The following is an 18,370-nucleotide window of genomic DNA, read 5'->3' on the forward strand; positions in this document are numbered from 1 at the left end:
GAAATTAGCAATTATTCTGGAAGGAGGCCACAGCTCGAGGCATTCCTTTGTTAAATGACTACCAGGCACTGGGAAGGGTACGGTGTTGGGAAATAATGACAAGAATTTTCCTACAAAAGGGACTGTGGAGAAATCAACACCATTCAAATGAGCCATTGATCTGGATCATGTCATCACAGGAAAAGTTCATGGTTCCCTCCATTTTGTTCTCTTCAGATTTCCCATGTCCATTTGAGAGCACCTCTTCCCTTCTCCCCTTTGATTTCTCTCTTTTTTACCTTGAGACTCAAAAATTATTCAACAATGAAAAATAAAACCATATTGACTGAGTTCATCCTTCTGGGTCTAACAGATGTCCCTGAATTCCAAGTGGCAATTTTCACTTTTTTTTTCCTGACCTACTTTCTCAGCATCATTGGAAACCTGACTATCCTCATCCTCACCTTGTTGGACTCCCACCTTCAGACTCCCATGTATTTTTTTCTCCGGAACTTCTCCTTCTTGGAAATTTCCTTCACAAACATCTTCATTCCCAGGGTCCTCTTCAGCATCACCACAGGGAACAAGAGTATCAGCTTTGTTGGTTGCTTCACTCAGTACTTCTTTGCCATATTCCTTGGATCCACAGAGTTTTATCTTCTAGCTGCCATGTCCTATGATCGCTATGTGGCCATCTGCAAACCCCTGCATTACACGATCATCATGAGTGGCAGAGTCTGCACCCAGCTGGTTCTCTGCTCTTGGCTGGCTGGGTTAATGGTTATTATACCACCATTCACTCTAATGAATCAGCAGGACTTTTGTGCATCCAACAGGCTGAATCATTATTTCTGTGACTTTGAGCCTCTTCGAGAACTCTCCTGTTCAGACACTAGCCTCATGGAGAAGATAGTCTTTCTTGTGGCATCTGTGACCCTGATTGTCACTCTGGTACTAGTGATTATCTCCTATACATTTATCATCAGGGCTATTCTGAAGCTTCCTTCAGCCCAGCAGAGGTCAAAGGCCTTTTCCACCTGTTCTTCCCACATGATTGTCATCTCCCTCTCTTATGGAAGCTGCATCTTCATTTATATTAAACCCTCAACAGAAGGAGACACATTCAACAAGGGAGTAGCTCTACTCATTACTTCAGTTGCTCCTTTGTTGAACCCCTTCATTTACACCCTAAGGAACCAACAGGTAAAACAAGCCTTCCAGGATATTGTCAAAAAGCTTGTGAATCTTTAAAGAACTTAAAAATTAAAGATTTGGAACTGGATGGGTATCAACCATATACCCAGCTCTCTGACGGTTACTAGGTACCCAACAAAGAATTAAAATCCAGTCTAGTGAAACTTGGAAATAAAAAATTGCAACCTGTTGTTAAATTGATACAGAGCAAGCAAAAGAGTATCTAAGCCAAAATAATGTGTGGTTGTTTGTGGTTGTTTGTTGTTTGGCACTGGAGACTGTATGACAACCTGCAATTGTCCATAAACTCCATTTTAATGACCATTTTATTTACATGAATTTATATGTTCAATTTCCTACTTAAGAAAAAGTGAATAAAAAAGAAAGTGGAAATTTTAAGACAATTGATAAAGCAGTTAATTTCTATACTTTCATTTGGGCAATGTATTATTATTTTAAATTTTAGAATTTTTTCATATTTATTCACTTAAACTTACATATTAATAAAGTTAATTGCATATGCTTGGAAAAAAAGAAATGAATAAGTTTTTTTAATTGAAAAAGCAATTGAATTACTCAGTTGAACAACTCAATGTGAATTAGCCCATAAATGTCTTCAGAGAGGATACCATTTATACTGGATTTTTACAAGTAGAAATAAGACAAGAAATCAAAAACATGGAGTAGAAAAAATATTAGGGGTAGGAGCCAAAAATTTTAATCCAAGGAGCTTGAATAAGTGATACTGTCATTTATATCAATCAAAACAAAAGGAGTAAGAAGAGTGTGGAGATTATAATTTTAGTTTTGAATTAAGTTAAATTCTCATCTAAAATAAAATCAATGCTGATAGTGTCAAGGCATCTGAATTCAGGACCACCCTCTGGATTTTGCAACCCTTATCACATAGGTGATCATTGATTATATAGGAATATAGGGGCTCAAATAGTAAGCTCTAAAGTTCCTCCCAATATTTAAAGAGCAGCAAATGCAGATGGAACAATAAGAAAAATAAAATATCTGTGGAATTCATAGAAAGAGAATATCTTAAGAAACAGGTTGTTGTCAATGTGAAATGCTGCAGAGAGCAATTAAAACGAAGAATTAAAGTATTTGAATAAATAATTAGACTTTCATTGTTTATCCTAACCACTTTGAGAAAATGTCGAAGTTGGAGGTAGGGTAAGAATTAGTCAAACTGTAGAGTGTTATTGGTGAAAAGTTAAAGCTGAAAAGGTAGAGAATGGTAAAAATGGAATTTCAAGAACAGAGGAATAAAATAAATGACCACCTAGTTATGTTCCCTCATAGTATTCTGTGTTTTGTCATTCGTAGTATAACCAAAATAATGGTTATATTTTTTAATGTATTCTTTTCTAGTCTGTAAGGTCTAGGAGTGCAGAAATACTATGTTCTTTTTGTTTGTTTGTTTGTTTGTTTTAGTTGTAGATGAACATAACAACTTTATTTTTTTAATGTGGTACTGAAGATCAAACCGAATGCCTCACACATGCTAGACAAGTGCTCTATCACTGCACTACAAGTCCAGCCTAGAGATAATATCTTTTTGATCACAATTCCAACTGTAATGCCAAGCAAGAGTATGCTATTGAATGGATGAATGAATGATAGATGGATAGATGGCTGTATAAACAAATGGATGAGGGAAGCCAGGACAGGATATTTTTTTAACATTATTTTTTTTAATATTTATTTATTTATTTTTTAGTTCTCGGCATACACAACATCTTTGTTTGTATGTGGTGCTGAGGATCGAACCCAGGCCGCAAGCATGCCAGGCGAGCGCGCTACCGCTTGAGCCACATCCCCAGCCCCAGGACAGGATATTTTTAAGTGAAGACCTTTGATCATTTTAATATTTACCAAAAGCACTCAATTAGAAAAGCATGCTTCATATGAACTTCTTAGGTCTGCATAGAAAATTTACAGATGGGGAAACTGAAACTTAGAAAAGTGAAACAGCTTCTGCAAGGACACACAGCTAAGTGCCTGGACTAGAATCAGAAGTTGAATATTTTTGGCACCTGTGTAACGACTGAGCCATGCAGCCATTCCAGTAGACTTTAACATTTGCTCTCTTCAGCATGAACAAGTATTTTAAGTACCATTGATGTTTTTACCTGTTGCCTGCTTCTCCAAGATCTCAACAGGCTTGATCAGAAAGCTTTAGTACATAAATCTATTTAGGATATCAGAAGCATACAAAAAGCCATATTACTCCACCCTATTGTTCTTTTTTTAATTATATACATTTTATTAGTGCATTATAGTTACACATAATTTTTGGGGGGTTACCTATTAATACATTTATATAACATAATTTGCTCCATTTCAATCTCCAGTGATGCCTCCTTCCCACACCTCCTCCTTCCCCCTCACCTGCTTCCTTGACCTTATTGACCTCCTTCTTTTAATTTGTTTTTAAGTGTTATACTTAAAAGTGGAATTCACTGTGACATATTTATATATGCACACTGCATGCTTTTGTCAATTATATTTCGAATTTCTCCCCTTTCCTTGTTCCTTCTTACTCCTCCTCAATCCCCTTCCTTTACTCCATTGTTCTCCCTTCTGTTTTTATGAGACCCTTTTTAATGTTTTTATTAATGAATTATAAATAAATAGTTGGATTCATTTTGACATATTCATGCATTGGCATAATACAATTTGCTTCATTTCAGTCCACAGTGACTTCTCCTTCCCTCTTTTCTTTATCCATTCACCTGTTGATGAGCACCTGGGCTCTTCCATAACTTGGCTATTGTGAATTTCACATGGATGTGCCTATATCCCTATAGTATGGTGATTTTAGGTCTTTTGGATAAATACCAAGAAGTGGAATACCTAGGCATATGGTGGATCCATTCCTAGTCTTTTGAAGAATGTCCATCCTGCTTCCCAAATTAGTTGTACTAGTTTGCTTTGCCACCAACAATGTATGATTATACCTTTTTTCCTACATCCTTACCAGCATTTATTATTATTTTTATTATTGATTATTGCCATTTTAACTGCAGTAAAATGAAATCTCAATGAAGTTTTGATTTGCTATTGCTAGAGTTGTGGAACATTTTTTTTCAAATATTTGTTGGCAATTTATATTTCTTTTGAGAAATGTCTATATAGTTCTTTTGTCTATTTATTGATTCGGTTATTGGAGGAGTTCCCTTGTTGGTTTGGGTGTTATGTTTTTTGAGTGCTTTATATATTCTGGACATTGATTCCCTGTCAGAAGAGTACCTGGCAAAGATTTTCTCCCACTCTGTAGGCTCTCTCTTCATACTATTAATCATTTCCTTGCTATGCAGAAGTTTTAAAACTTTGCCCCCCTCCTCCCTCAACTTCCTAATGCATCTTCTCCCATTGGAGCAGTCAGAGCTCATCTTTCCCCACCAAATATCACAGAGCCCATCTGGCCGTGCAGCCCTCAGCCATGGAAGTTGGGGGTCCAGGGTTTATGGGGTAACTTGTGTGCGTGCATGAGTGTGTATGCAAATATGTGTGTGTGCATGTGGATATGTATGTATGTATGTGAGAATGAACAGAGCTCTAACATTCAGGGATCAGGAATAAGGAATGTGTTTTCACGAGGGTGATGTGAGTCCTAGTGACAGAGATGAGAAGTCATTAGGAGGCTGAGGTTATAAGGGTGTGTGTACACAGCTGGGGGCATGCACTAAGAGCTGGGTGGGCTCATGGCTGAGCATGTAGGAGTGTGGGGAGGCTCCATGCACCTCTCTTCTGTGGACATGAGTGTGCAGAGATGGATGTGCAAAGAGATGCTGTGCAGCCTGAGCTTGTGGGAGTCTTGGGCAGTTCTGAGTATGAGTATGGAAGGCCACATGGCCGTCTTGGTGTGCAGGACCAGCATGGTCATGATGTAAGGAGGGGATGGAGTACTGGATTCAGGGAGGAGAGGTCCCTGCCTAAGGGAGGTGCTACCCAGTATACACGCACACAGGGGGTGTGTAAGGCACGAAGGGGCCAGGTATGCAGGGGTTGAGAAAGCCATTTCCTCCTCAGATCTTGTTAGTGTTATGGGGGATGCTGTTGGCCTCTTAAGAAGCTTGGGTGGATAGAAATCTTGGGAGTTAGAGGTCCTGATGTTCCACCTCCAAGCCTCCCTTTCAGAGGCTCAAGGAGATTTCCTTTCCTGCTCCTCGGGCCCCCTCTTGATCTTCCTCTTGCTGTGAATGAGAACCTGGGGCCCTGGCATTGGTGGCACCCTGGGTGCTGCCCATGGTGCTGGGTGCTGGCTGGCCTGTCTCTTTTCTGCTTCAGCTGGTTGTTTCTCTCCCAGGGGTGGTGGGGGCAAGGCTCTGTGCTGTGGGTGTGTGTCCCCAGGACCTCAGCCCCGCAGCTCCTCATAGTCTGGCTTGGCATCCTTATAGATGGGATTCTTCAAGCGGGCAAAGCACCCTGAGGCCACAGTGCCCCAGTACCATGCAGTGAAGATGCCCCATGAAGACCGGCAACAGTTCAAGGAAGAGAAGACAGGGACCATCTTGAGGAACAACTGGGGCAGTCCCTGACAGGAAAGTCCTGATGTACACCCCATCCTGGCTGCTGATGGGCACCCAGAGCTGGGCCCTGAGGTGCACCCTGTGCCAGGCACTGCCTAGCTTCCTTGGTCTCAGCCTGGCCCAAGGGTCCCTTCCATCTCTTCCTGAGTGGCTCCTCTGGATGAAGAGAGTAGAATTGGTTGCTGACACTGCCTCAAGATTTGGCAGGATCTGCTTTCTCAGGAGCACAGACCTCACCCACCCATGAGAACCAGCCCGATCTTCCCCTTGGAATGATGGGAGACAAGAGGGTGTCAACCAGGGATGGGGCTGTGGGGCAGGGAAAGAAGGGCAGGGATGTCCTGCTATACGGTGGGGATCAGAATCCCTCCTTCTGCCACTCCCCCTGTGTAACCTGTCTCCCCCAAAGTGCCTTAGCAGGACAGTCAGGGAGGAGATTGTGTTGCTGACTCAGGGGCTTCTCCCTCCTCAGTTTCCCTTCTCCTCTGACCTTAGTTTGCTGCATCAGTCTAGTGGATTTTGTCTATTTATTAAAAAACATTTGAAGACAAAACCTCTGGCTTCTTTGCTAAGTGCTGCTCCCTCCTCCCCAGGGTCTCCCCTTCTCTCTGGTACCCCCACAGCTCAGGATAAAGGTGGTAGGGGGGGAGGGACACTCTGGTGGCCAGGCAGGGTTGCAGTACCATGGCTTCTGTGACTAGTCCCAGGGGCACATAGGAGTAACCTAAGGAGGGCAGGGGGACCTTTCCCATGGGGACAAGGGAAGGGATGGGAGCTGTCCTAGGAAGTGGGTGGGTGAAGTCTGGGAATTTTTAGTTAAGGAATGACAGAGCATAATGTTTTCCTCCCTCTAGTCAGGGTAGGAATAGGTTTTTTTTTTTGTTTTTTTTTTTTTTTTAGAGCTAGAGACCCCTCAGGGAGAGGGAGGGAGAAACTAGGGATGATGGTGGTAGGGGAAGCTTCTCTCATTCTTGATTAGATCCCTCTCAGCAGAAGACAGATTTGGCAGTGGGTGGCTTTTTCTGACTGGGGACAGGGGAGGGAGCAAATGACCCCCCTCCATGGAAGTTTATTTCACAGCCTTCCCCATGATGTGGGGCCCAACAGGTAACCATTTGAGGGGAGGGGGCTGTTGTTCCATTTGGATCTCAGAGAACTGGGCATTCTCCAGGTCCTTCCAGGTCTCTCTGGTAAGGTAGCAGCCATCCCCAATGTGCTTCCAGGTGGGCTCAAAAACTTGCTGCCACATGAAGGCCTGGCTTGCTCGCGGATAAGCCACGTGCTCCCAGAAGAACAGCACTCCTCCCTGGGAGGGAGGAGAGGGTCAGTGTCACTAGCTGCTCCATCCTGCTCCTTCCTCCTTCCCTCTGATCAAGCCTGGCCAAATCACTTAGTGAAGTGGGAGCAGCTGGTCTGAGAGTTTATGGAGCAAACTGCTGCTCTGACATTTTCTGTGGGAGGCCATCCTCGCATGTGATTTGAGTTACCTCCCTGGATGGGTGAGAGGCGCTTAGACGCGGCTGTGTTAGAGCTTTTCCCACCCTTTCCCAAGTCCAAGGGCTTGTCCATGCAGAGGCCTGTCTGGCCACTGCCCTGAAGACCCAGTCGTCACCCCTGATCTTGGAATGCTTCCCCCATTAGCCTACATTGGATGGGATTTTCCCTGGAATTTCTTTTCCCCAAGAAAAGCCCACTCCCTGGCGTGTTCGCTCTCTCCCTAGACTTTTCTGTAAACCTCGCCACCACCTTAGGTGGCTGGAGGCTGGAGCTAAGAGAAGCCATCCCAGAGCTGGTATTAAAGGTAATGAGAGTTTTGTCTCTTTAATTTAAAACTCCCTAGCAATTACTTATGAATCAAACCTTCTTTCATGAAGCCAGCGCTGGTCTCGTGGCAGAATTTTCTGCACCCCCTGCTCCTACCCTCCCTCAAGGGGCCTGTGAAGAACCTCTTGTAACTGAGGGGGAAATGTCTGCTGAGAGATCTTTAAAGAAGGTGCAGAGGGCAGACAGAGGGTGACTAAGAAACAAGGGCAGATGGCTCACTATATACAGATGCACCAGGCCTCTCTATCAAGACTCAGGTGCATGCCATAGCTGTTCCTGACATCTCCTCCAACATCCCAAGGAAGCCCCAGACCCTGCCCGATAACTACAGGGGGTTTCTCCAGCTCTTCTCTTCCCACTCCCTCCCCTAGTGATTCACTCACCCCTGAGCTCTTAATTAGCAGCTACAAGCTGGCGATGTCCAACTCTCTATCTCCACGCTGCATCTTTTCCTGCCTCCAGTTCTAGCCTTCTAACAGCCCACATGGTTTCTCTGCTTGGCTGTCTCAGCAGCTCCTGGGACCTAACATTCCAGCAAATGGCACTAGCACCCATTATCCCTTCAGTTGCTCACGCCAGAAACTTGGAAACTATCCTAAACTCCCCTCTCTCTATGCCCCACTTGAAATATTATGGATTTAAAAAACAAATGTATGGATTCTACTCCCCCTAATATCTCTACTGGCACACTTATTTCCCCACCCTCCATGTCCTGTTTAGTTCCTCTGATCTCAATTTAAACTTCACTTCCTTAGGTGACTTCCCCACCCCCCTCCACCTCCTGTTAGGTGACTGTCCTTTGTGCCCCAAGAGCATCCTATTGGGCCCACCCTGGTCACATCTCTTATTCAGCAGCAGGCGTCTAATGTACTAGAGCGTCAGTTCCCCCTCCTGGGGCCCCCAAACACTGGGGTGGCCAATGCTGTTTGCCTGCCCCAGGCCCACGTCCTTCCCACTCTGCTCACTGGCCTCAGCACTCTGTGGACTTCCTGCAGGACCCTCTTTGGGCTCTGCACAGAGCACAGCAGCAGAGTGCAGACCACCACGTCCATGGAGCCATCAGCCACGTGTTTCATGTCCTCTCCAGGGGCCACCACAAACCGCTCATATTGGAGGTGCCTGTTCTCAGCCATACTCCTTCACAGGAACTTCTCAAAGTGGGGATTTGGGTCCAGGCAGGTGATCCTGCAGCCAGCAGGATAGAACTGGAAGTTGGCACCAGTGCCACAGCCCAGCTCCAGCAGGGCCACCTTCCCTGAGGTTCCCATCAGCCCCTTTATCTCACTGAAGAGCTCCCGTTTCTTGTTCTCCATCCTTCGGTTGGTTTTGGCAGCAAGCACGGCCATCAGGTAGGGGAAGTAGCTTTTGCATAGGGGCTGCCAGAAGCCCAGCAGAGCCATCAGGTGCAGGGGCAGCGTCAGGAGCAGCATGAGCAGCTGCAGGAGCCGGACCAGGACATCCATGGCACCAGCTTCTGGTGGTGCTTCTGTTGGGGCACTGGCTTTCTTTCTCTGCCCAGCCTCGGCAGAAACCAGTCTCCCCTCCTCCTGTTTTAGGACTTTGCTCCTTGGGTCTGGATTGGCAATCTTCCTTACAGGGTGGAGAGGGTGTGTGGAATTCCTCCAGAGGGCAAAGTTCTCACAGTCCTATGGGCTCTCCAAAAGCTTTATGTGGGGCGAAGGGACAGGTGGTGCCTGTGTTCTGGGGAGCGCTGCCCAGCTGAGGAGGGTGGTATCTCTAAGGCTGACTCACCTTAGAGGGGAGTCTTAAGGGGGACCAAGGATTATGTCTCAGATCACTGCTTCATGGGAGCCAAATGCCAGGGAAGGGCTGCATCATGGGGGATATCCGAGTCTCATCCCAATCTCAGGTCTGCTTCAGTTGGTTGTGCAAGCTGGACATTCTGGTTGGGTTCCCAGAGTACACCCTGAGGGCTGTGTAAACTGTAACAGGAGGAAGCCTAACAGAAGGTTCAGAGTTAGACCTGATATATCTTAAGAAAAAGGGAGGTTACTGGTCAAAAGAAAGGCACTTTCTGAGCTTACTGCTGTTCATTTTTAAATCCAAGGCCTCAAGACTCAAGAAATAGAAGAAAGAAAAAAAACAGAGTACAGATGAAGTCAAGAGATCTGTGTGCTGAGAAGTCTGAGTTCTGCCACTTAGTCCTGTGTCTCTTGGGCAAGTGTCGACTTCTTATGTACAAAATGGGGAGTCAAGGAGAGGCTGGAGGGCCTCTCACAATTTCCAAGATCTCCCCCTGCTCCCATGTTTGTGTGTTCTAAGGAGAGTCAGGTAGCAGAAGGAAGCTATGGACCCTGGGTGTCCTCACAGCTCCCTGAGGACCTCAGTTACAGCCTAGGACAGTAACCTCCAAAATTCAGAACCAGAAATTGCCACCAAAGCATAAAAGTCTAAAGATACCAGTCTTTTGAATCACAGGAATCTTACCACAAAGTTCCCAGGATATTAATGGTGGCTTCTCCTTTGGCTGAAGCCTTCCTTAGCATCTTGGGAGCAGATCCCCACACAGAGCATTGAAGGCCGAACACCAGCTGTATAGTGGCCAAAGGAAGATTTCTTTTGTTTTGTTCACTTTGGTTTCCTTTGCATTTTTTGGTTTGTTTGGGGGGGGGGGGTTTGCTTGTCTTTTTGTTTGTTTATTTGTTTGTTTGTTTTATTGGTTGTTCAAAACATTACAAAGCTCATGACATATCATCATTCATACATTTGATTCAAGTGGGTTATGAAATCCTATTTTTACCCCAAATACAAGTTGCAGAATCACATCGGTTACACATCCACATTTTTACATAATGCCATATTAGCGACTGTTGTATTCTGCTACCTTTCCTATCCCCTACTATCCCCCCTCCCCTTCCCTCCCAACTTCCCTCTCTACCCCATCTGCTGTTATTCAATTCTCTCCCTTTTTTTTCCCCTTTCCCCTCACAAACTCTTATATGTAATTTTGTGTAACAATGAGGGTCTCCTTCCATTTCCATACAGTTTCCCTTCTCTCTCCCTTTCTCTCCCCCCACTCGTCTCTGTTTAATGTTAATATTTTCCTCATGCTCTTCCTCCGTGTTGTGTACTTAGTTGCTCTCTTTATATCAAAAAAGACATTTGGCATTTGTTTTTTAAGGATTGGCTAGCTTCACTTAGCATAATCTGCTCTAATGCCATCCATTTCCCTGCAAATTCCATGATTTTGTCGTTTTTTAGTGCTGTGTAATACTCCATTGTGTATAAATGCCAGATTTTTTTGTCCATTCATCTGTTGAAGGGCATCTAGACTGATTCCAGAGTCTAGCTATTGTGAATTGTGCTGCTATGATCATTGATGTGGCAGTATCCCTATAGTATGCTCTTTTAAGGTCCTCAGGGAATAGACCGAGAAGGGCAATAGCTGGGACAAATGGTGGTTCCATTCCCAGCTTTCCCAGGAATCTCCATACTGCTTTCCATATTGGCCGCACCAATTTGCAGTCCCACCAGCAATGTACAAGTGTACCCTTTTCCCCACATCCTCACCAGCACTTATTGTTGTTTGACTTCATAATGGCTGCCAATCTTACTGGAGTGAGATGGTATCTTAGGGTGGTTTTGATTTGCATTTCTCTGACTGCTAGCAATGTTGAGCATTTTTTCATGTACTTGTTGATTGATTGTATGTCCTCCTCTGAGAAGTGTCTGTTCAGGTCCTTGGCCCATTTGTTGATTGGGTTATTTGTTATCTTATTGTTTAATTTTTTGAGTTCTTTGTATATTCTGGATATTAGGGCTCTATCTGAAGTGTGAGGAGTAAAAATTTGTTCCCAGGATGTAGGTTCCCTATTTACCTCTCTTATTGTTTCTCTTGCTGAGAAAAAACTTTTTAGTTTAAGTAAGTCCCATTTGTTTATTCTTGTATTTAACTCTTGGGCTATGGGCATCCTATTAAGGAATTTGGAGCCTGACCCCACAATATGTAGATTGGAGCCAACTTTTTCTTCTATCAGGCGCAGAGTCTCTGATTTGATATCAAGCTCTTTGATCCATTTTGAATTAACTTTTGTGCATGGCAAGAGAAAGGGGTTCAGCTTCATTGTGTTGCATATGGATTTCCAGTTTTCCCAGCACCATTTATTGAAGATGCTATCCTTTCTCCATTGCATGCTTTTAGCCCCTTGATCAAATATAAGAAAGTTGTAATTTTGTGGATTGGTCTCTGTGTCCTCTATTCTGTACCATTGGTCCACCTGCCTGTTTTGGTACCAGTACCATGCTGTTTTTGTTACTATTGCTCTGTAGTACAGTTTGAAATCTGGTATCGCTATACCTCCAGATTCACACTTCCTGCTTAGAATTGCTTTTGCTATTCTGGGTCTTTTGTTTTTCCATATGAATTTCATGATAGCTTTATCTATTTCTACAAGAAATGCCATTGGGAGTTTGATTGGCATTGCGTTGAACCTATAGAGAACTTTGGGTAATATCGCCATTTTGATGATGTTGGTTCTGCCTATCCATGAACAGGGTACATTTTTCCTTCTTCTAAGATCTTCTTCTATCTCTCTCTTTAGGGTTCTGTAGTTTTCATTGTATAAATCTTTCACCTCTTTTGTTAGGTTGATTCCCAAGTATTTTATTTTTTTTTTTTTGAGGATATTGTGAATGGGGTGGTTTTCCTCATTTCCATTTCAGAAGTTTTGTTGCTGATATACAGGAATGCCTTTGATTTATGCATGTTGATTTTATATCCTGCCACTTTGCTGAATTCATTTATTAGTTCTAGTAGTTTCTTTGTAGACCCTTTTGGGTCTTCTAGGTATAGGATCATGTCGTCCGCAAATAGTGATATTTTAAGTTCTTCTTTTCCTATTTTTATGCCTTTAATTTCTTTTGTCTGTCTAATTGCTCTGGCTAGTATTTCAAGGACTAAATTAAATAGAAGTGGTGAGAGAGGGCATCCCTGTCTTGTTCCAGATTTTAGCGGAAATGCCTTTTAGAATGATGCTAGCCTGAGGCTTAGCATATATAGCTTTTACAATGTTGAGGTAAGTTCCTGTTATCCCTAGTTTTTCTAGTGTATTGAACATAAAGGGATGCTATACTTTGTTGAATGCTTTTTCTGCATCTATCTAGAGGATCATATGGTTCTTATCTTTAAGTCTATTGATGTGGTGAATAACATTTATTGATTTCCGTATATTGAACCAACCTTGCATCCCAGGGATGAATCCTATTTGATCATGGTGCACAATTTTTTTGATATGCTTTTGTATTCGATTCGCCAGAATTTTATTGAGAATTTTTGCATCTAGGTTCATTAGAGATATTGGTCTGTAGTTTTCTTTCTTTGAAGTGTCTTTGTCTGGTTTCGGGATCAGGGTGATGTTGGCCTCATAGAATGAATTTAGAAGAGCTCCTTCTTTTTCTATTCCTTGAAATAGCTTGAAGAGTATTGGTATTAATTCTTCTTTGAAGGTTTTGTAAAACTCTGCTGTATACCCATCCGGTCCAGGGCTTTTCTTGGTTGGTAGTCTTTTGATGGCTTCTTCTATTTCTTCCTTTGATATTGGTCTGTTTAAATTGTGTGTGTCTTCCTGACTCAATCTGGGCAGATCGTATGACTTAAGAAATTTATCGATATCTTCACTGTCTTCTATTTTATTGGAATATAGGGTTTCAAAATACTTTCTAATTATCTTCTGTATTTCTGTAGTGTCTGTTGTGATATTGCCTTTTTCATCCCGTATGTTAGTAATTTGAGTTTTCTCTCTTCTTCTCTTCGTTAGCATGGCTAAGGGTCTGTCAATCTTATTTATTTTTTCAAAGAACCAACTTTTAGTTTTATCAATTTTTTCAATGGTTTTTTTTTTGTTTCAGTTTCGTTGATTTCCGCTCTGATTTTAATTATTTCTTGTCTTCTGCTATATTTGCTGTTGTTTTGCTCTTCCTTTTCTAGGGTTTTGAGATGTAGTGTGAGTTCATTTATTTGTTGGGGTTTTTCTTTTTTTGAGGAATGAACTCCAGGAAATGAATTTCCCTCTTAAAACTGCTTTCATTGTGTCCCATAGATTCTGGTATGTTGTGTCTGAATTGTCGTTTATCTCTAAGAATTTTTTTATTTCCTCCTTTATGTCTTCTGTAACCCATTGATCATTCAGTAACATATTGTTTATTTTCCATGTGATGCAGGATTTTTCCTTCCTTCTTTTATCATTGATTTCCAGTTTTATTCCATTATGATCAGATATGGTGCATGGTATTATCTCCACACCTTTATATTTACTAAGAGTTGCCCTATGGCATAATATATGATCTATCTTTGAATAGGATCCATGTGCTGCTGAGAAGAACGTGTATCCACTTGATGATGGTTGATATATTCTATATATGTCGGTTAAGTCTAGGTTATTGATTGTGTTATTGAGTTCTATAGTTTCTTTATTCAGCTTTTGTCTGGAGGATCTGTCTAATGGCGAGAGCGGTGTGTTGAAGTCACCCATAATTATTGTGTTGTAGTCTATTTGACTCTTGAACTTGAGGAGAGTTTGTTTTATGAACGTTGCCGCACCATTGTTTGGTGCATACAAATTGATAATTGTTATGTCTTGTTGGTGGATGGTTCCTTTTAACAGGATATAGTGTCCTTCTTTATCCCTTTTGATTAACTTAGGTTTGAAGTTGATTTTATTCGATATGAGTATGCCCACTCCTGCTTACTTCCGCGGGCCATGTGAGTGGTATGATTTTTCCCAACCTTTCACCTTCAGCCTGTGTATGTCTTTTCCTATCATATGAGTCTCCTGAAGGCAGCATATTGTTGGATTTGTTTTTTTGATCCAGGTTACTAGCTTATGTCTCTTGATTGGTGAGTTTAGGCCATTAACATGTAAGATTACAATTGAAATATGATTTGTACTTCCAGTCATGTTTATTTATTTATTTATTTTAATTTGGCTAGTTTACCTTTTTGGTTATTTCCCTCCCCCTTTACTGAGATACCTCCTGCTGTTAGTTTTGGGCACTATTTTTCCATTCCTCTTCTTGTAGTATTTTGCCCAAAATGCTTTGCAGTGCTGGTTTTCTAGCTGCAAATTCTTTTAGCTTTTGTTTATCATGAAAGATTTTAATTTCATTGTCAAATCTGAAGCTTAATTTTGCTGGATACAGTATTCTTGGTTGGAATCTATTATTTTTCAGTGTTTGAAATACATTGTTCCAGGATCTTCTCACTTTCAAAGTCTGTGATAAAAAATCAGTCATTAACCTAATTGGTTTACCCCTGAATGTAATCTGCCTCCTTTCTCTCGTAGCTTTTAATATTCTCTCCTTGTTCTGTACATTGGCTATCTTCATAATTTTATGTCTTGAAGTTGGTCTATTATGGTTTTGGATGTTTGGGGTCCTGTAGGCTTCCAGGATTTGGCAATCCATTCCATCTTTCATCTCTGGGAAGTTTTCTAGGATTATTTCATTTAATAAGTTGTCCATTCCTTTGGTTTGAACCTCTGTGCCTTCTTCTATCCCAATGACTCTCAAATTTGGTTTTTTTATGAGATCCCATATGTCTTGGATAGATTGTTCATGAGATTTAAGCATCTTTTCTGTGTTGACCTATTCTTTTCAAGTTGATAAACTTTGTCTTCATTATCTGATATTCTGACTTCTATTTGATCTAGTCTATTTGTAATATTCTCATTAGAGTTTTTAATCTGGTTTATGGTTTCTTGCATTTCTAGGATTACTGTTTGGTTTTTTTAAGATCTCTATCTCATGGTAAAGCTCGTTCTTTGCAGTTTGAATTTGTTTGTTTAGTTCATTTTCAAAATATACTTTCAATGCTTGGACTTGCTGTCTCATGTCTTCTCTAATATTCTGTTCCATCTGAGTTAGGTATGCCTTGATTTCTTTCCCTGTCCATGTTTCTGATGCTTCTAGGTCCTCCTGTAGATTTAAGTTGTCCTGCATTGTCTGTAATCCTTTTTTCCCTTGTTTTTTCATGTTGTTCACGTTACTTTCCAGTTCTGTTTGACTGCTTTGTAACTGCTTTCTCCTATACATTTGTTTTGGCTTTGTATATCTCTGTTGTCTCTCCTTTGTGGTGGGAGATTATGCCTAGAGATGTTGGGCTTTATTGTACTTTAAAGCTGATTCATTCAATTTATAAAGGGCTTCCAGATTCTGTATGCATATAGTGATTTGTTGTTTGTTCTTAGGACTTTAGGTTAGGTGCTATGAAGGTATAAGGGTTAGTATGTCTTGGCTACTTTAGAAGGTTGCTCTACTGAAGGGGGATACTAACTGTCGATTGGATCAGGGTGTTGGTAGTAGCTAGGTATTTAGGAGCCCTATAGATGGCCTCAAAACATTCACCTATTTGCATTTAGACAATTACACGTAATGGAGGATGTAATGCTTGGGATGAAAGTTGGGGGGAAGGGGAAGGAAGGTGCTCTTGAAAAGAAAGGAGAGGGAGACAGATAGAATAGAAGAGAATGAAAGAACAATAAAACTTGAAAGGGGAAAGAAAGAAGGAAAAGGGGAGAGAAAAAATAAAATAAAATAAGAAATAAAATTAGGTCTTAGGGATCCATTTTCTTCTCTTCCCATAGGCAGAGCTGTGCCGTCCGAGCTGAGTTTTGCCCTCTATGTGTCAACAGCAATCCCTGTAAGGTGGCCCCTGGGAGTCTCTCTCAATCCTGTTAGTCCAGAGCTGTTTCACTTCTATGGCCCCTCCTCCCCTTCCTCCTGCCAGCCAGCCAGGTCCTACTCACCAGAAGCGGTTCCCCAAGGATCTGGTTATACTTTCAGCCCCACCGCGTGCCCTATTTCCCAAACGACTGAGCACTCTATCTGTCATTGATCTAAGCCCCAGTGCTGTGGAGCTGTGGTCTGGGAGTCAATAGTTTAATTTTTCCGGACCCCTTTGGTGGGCACGCCCTCAGAAGCTGGCAGCTAAGAACATGGGTGTCACCACTGGTGGTAATGGGAGTTGGAGGTTGAGGATCCCCTCTGCTTCCCTCAGCCCCTACAATCACGAGCACTCCGCTGGCGGTAGGAGGAGTTGGGGGTCAGGAGTGTCCTCTGTTTCCCTCCACCCCTACCATCATGCCCTCTCAGTTGGCGATTGGGGGAGTTGGGGGGGGAGTCTTCTCTGCTTCCCTCTGCCCCTACAGTCACGGCGGTAGGGGGAGTTGGGGGTCGGGAGTCCCTTGGCCCTTATGGTCATGCCCACGGAGAGATTTTTGAAGTTTCCTGGTTGTTTGTATCTGATGTGGGTGGGAGTCACACACCTGCTAAAGTAGATTCCGCTGGGAAGGAATCTCATTGGCCAAACTCAGGTGACTTCCCCTCTCTGCTATGGCGGGCCCCTGGCTCCTTGCCGGAGTGTCCTAAGGGAGGGATGGGACTGGCTTGTCTCTGGTCTGACTCAATCTCTGGTTTTAGTTCCCAGTTTGCTATTTCATAAAGGCTTGGTTAGAGTCCCTTCACATTGCCTCCTGAGCTGGGCAGGCGGGGGCCATTCACCGTGCAGGCGGGGGCCATTCGCCGTGCGGGCGGGGCTGTTCGCAGAGCCCGGCAGGGACCCTTCGCAGAGCCTGGCAGGTGCCCTTCGCCGCGTCAGGCCGCCAGGGGCCGTTTGTAGAGCCGGGCAGGCGGCCGTTAGGCAGCGGCCGGCGGGACTGGACCTCTGCACCGCGTGGCCGAGATTTACTCGTCTGGGACAAACTGTCACCTCTAATAAACTTACTAATTCCCAGCAGGTCTCCTTTCAGCGGAATTTTGCTAGAAGTTTCTCAGCAGGTAGAATCTAGGAGTATTAATGGGTCTCTCTGATCCCGTTAATGTGGAGATACTGAAAGTGCTGCCTCCTCACTGTATGCCATGTTGGGTCCCCCGTTTGTTTCTTTCTTTTGTTTTGTTTTTGTGATACTGGGGATTGAACCCAGAGAAGCTCTACCACTGAGCTATATCACTAGACTTTTCTTGAGACAGGCTCTCACTAAATTGCCCAGGCTAGCCTTGAGCTTGCAATCCTCCTACCTCAGTCTCTTGAGTAGCTTGGGATTACAGGTATGTGCCCTGCCCTTGGCCCAAAGAAAATATTATAAAGATTGGTTCATATAGATTTTGAACTTTTTGTAATTATACTCTTAGTTATTTTACCTTTGTTTTTATTATAAAAGGGGTTCTGTTCTTTATTTAATATTTGCATGTATCAATGCTCATTCTTTTAATCATTTTATGCCCATGTTAAATTGTATTGTATAGATATGCCATGCTATATTTATCCATTCACCAAGTGATGAATGAGTTGTTTCCACTTTTAGGGTATTTGAATAATGCTTCTGTAAATTCTTGCCTTAGTTTTGTCTGTTCTGTCTCCTAAATCATTACACTCATGAATCTCCTCATGAAACTTTTAGCATATTAACATACTATAATATATAATACTGCATACTATAATAGATATAATATATAATACTATAATATAATATAATATATAATACTATATACTATAATATATAATTTAAAAACAACCCTCTCTTGAGTCTATGCTTTTATTATCACCCCATGTTAGCTTTTTTCAAAGTCTTTTTTTTTTTTGGTACTAGGGTTTGAAACTAGCAGTGCTTTATTGCTGAGCCACATCCCCTGCCCTTTTATGTCATTTTTTTAATTAAATTTTGCTTGAATTTTGTTTTAATTTTGAGATAGGGTCTTACAAAGTTACTTAGGGCCTTACTAAGTTGTTGAGGCTGATCTCAAACTTTCAATCCTCCTACATTAGCATTGCTGGGATTATAGACTTGTGCCACCAGGCACAGCCAAAGTCATAC

General features: G+C 42.5%; 2 protein-coding genes across 3 annotated transcripts in view; one reads left to right on the plus strand and one right to left on the minus strand.

The window, feature by feature from the left end:
- Positions 1-303: 303 nt before the first annotated feature.
- The window catches only part of LOC308657692 (olfactory receptor 2AP1), a gene marked incomplete at both ends in the record, with an annotated part of 60,037 nt that continues 41,970 nt past the window's right edge, over positions 304-18,370 (plus strand). The window contains one exon of one of the 2 annotated variants that reach the window (XM_081309632.1): positions 304-369. In XM_081309632.1, coding sequence (XP_081165758.1) covers positions 304-369 — 66 coding nt within the window. Of the gene's footprint in view, positions 1,231-18,370 lie in introns of those variants that run through there. The other variant, XM_081309631.1, reaches the window with a different exon arrangement.
- On the minus strand, positions 4,939-9,239 carry LOC308657694 (thiol S-methyltransferase TMT1B-like). Its single transcript, XM_081309633.1, has 2 exons — positions 8,507-9,239; positions 4,939-7,023 (listed from the first exon to the last, which is right to left on the minus strand). Exons 1-2 carry the CDS (start codon positions 8,672-8,674, stop codon positions 6,787-6,789), a joined length of 405 nt encoding a protein of 134 aa, XP_081165759.1. The 5' UTR covers positions 8,675-9,239; the 3' UTR covers positions 4,939-6,786.

Source organism: Spermophilus citellus (assembly GCF_964194105.1).
Source record: "Spermophilus citellus genome assembly, chromosome: 10".
NCBI lineage: Eukaryota > Metazoa > Chordata > Mammalia > Rodentia > Sciuridae > Spermophilus > Spermophilus citellus.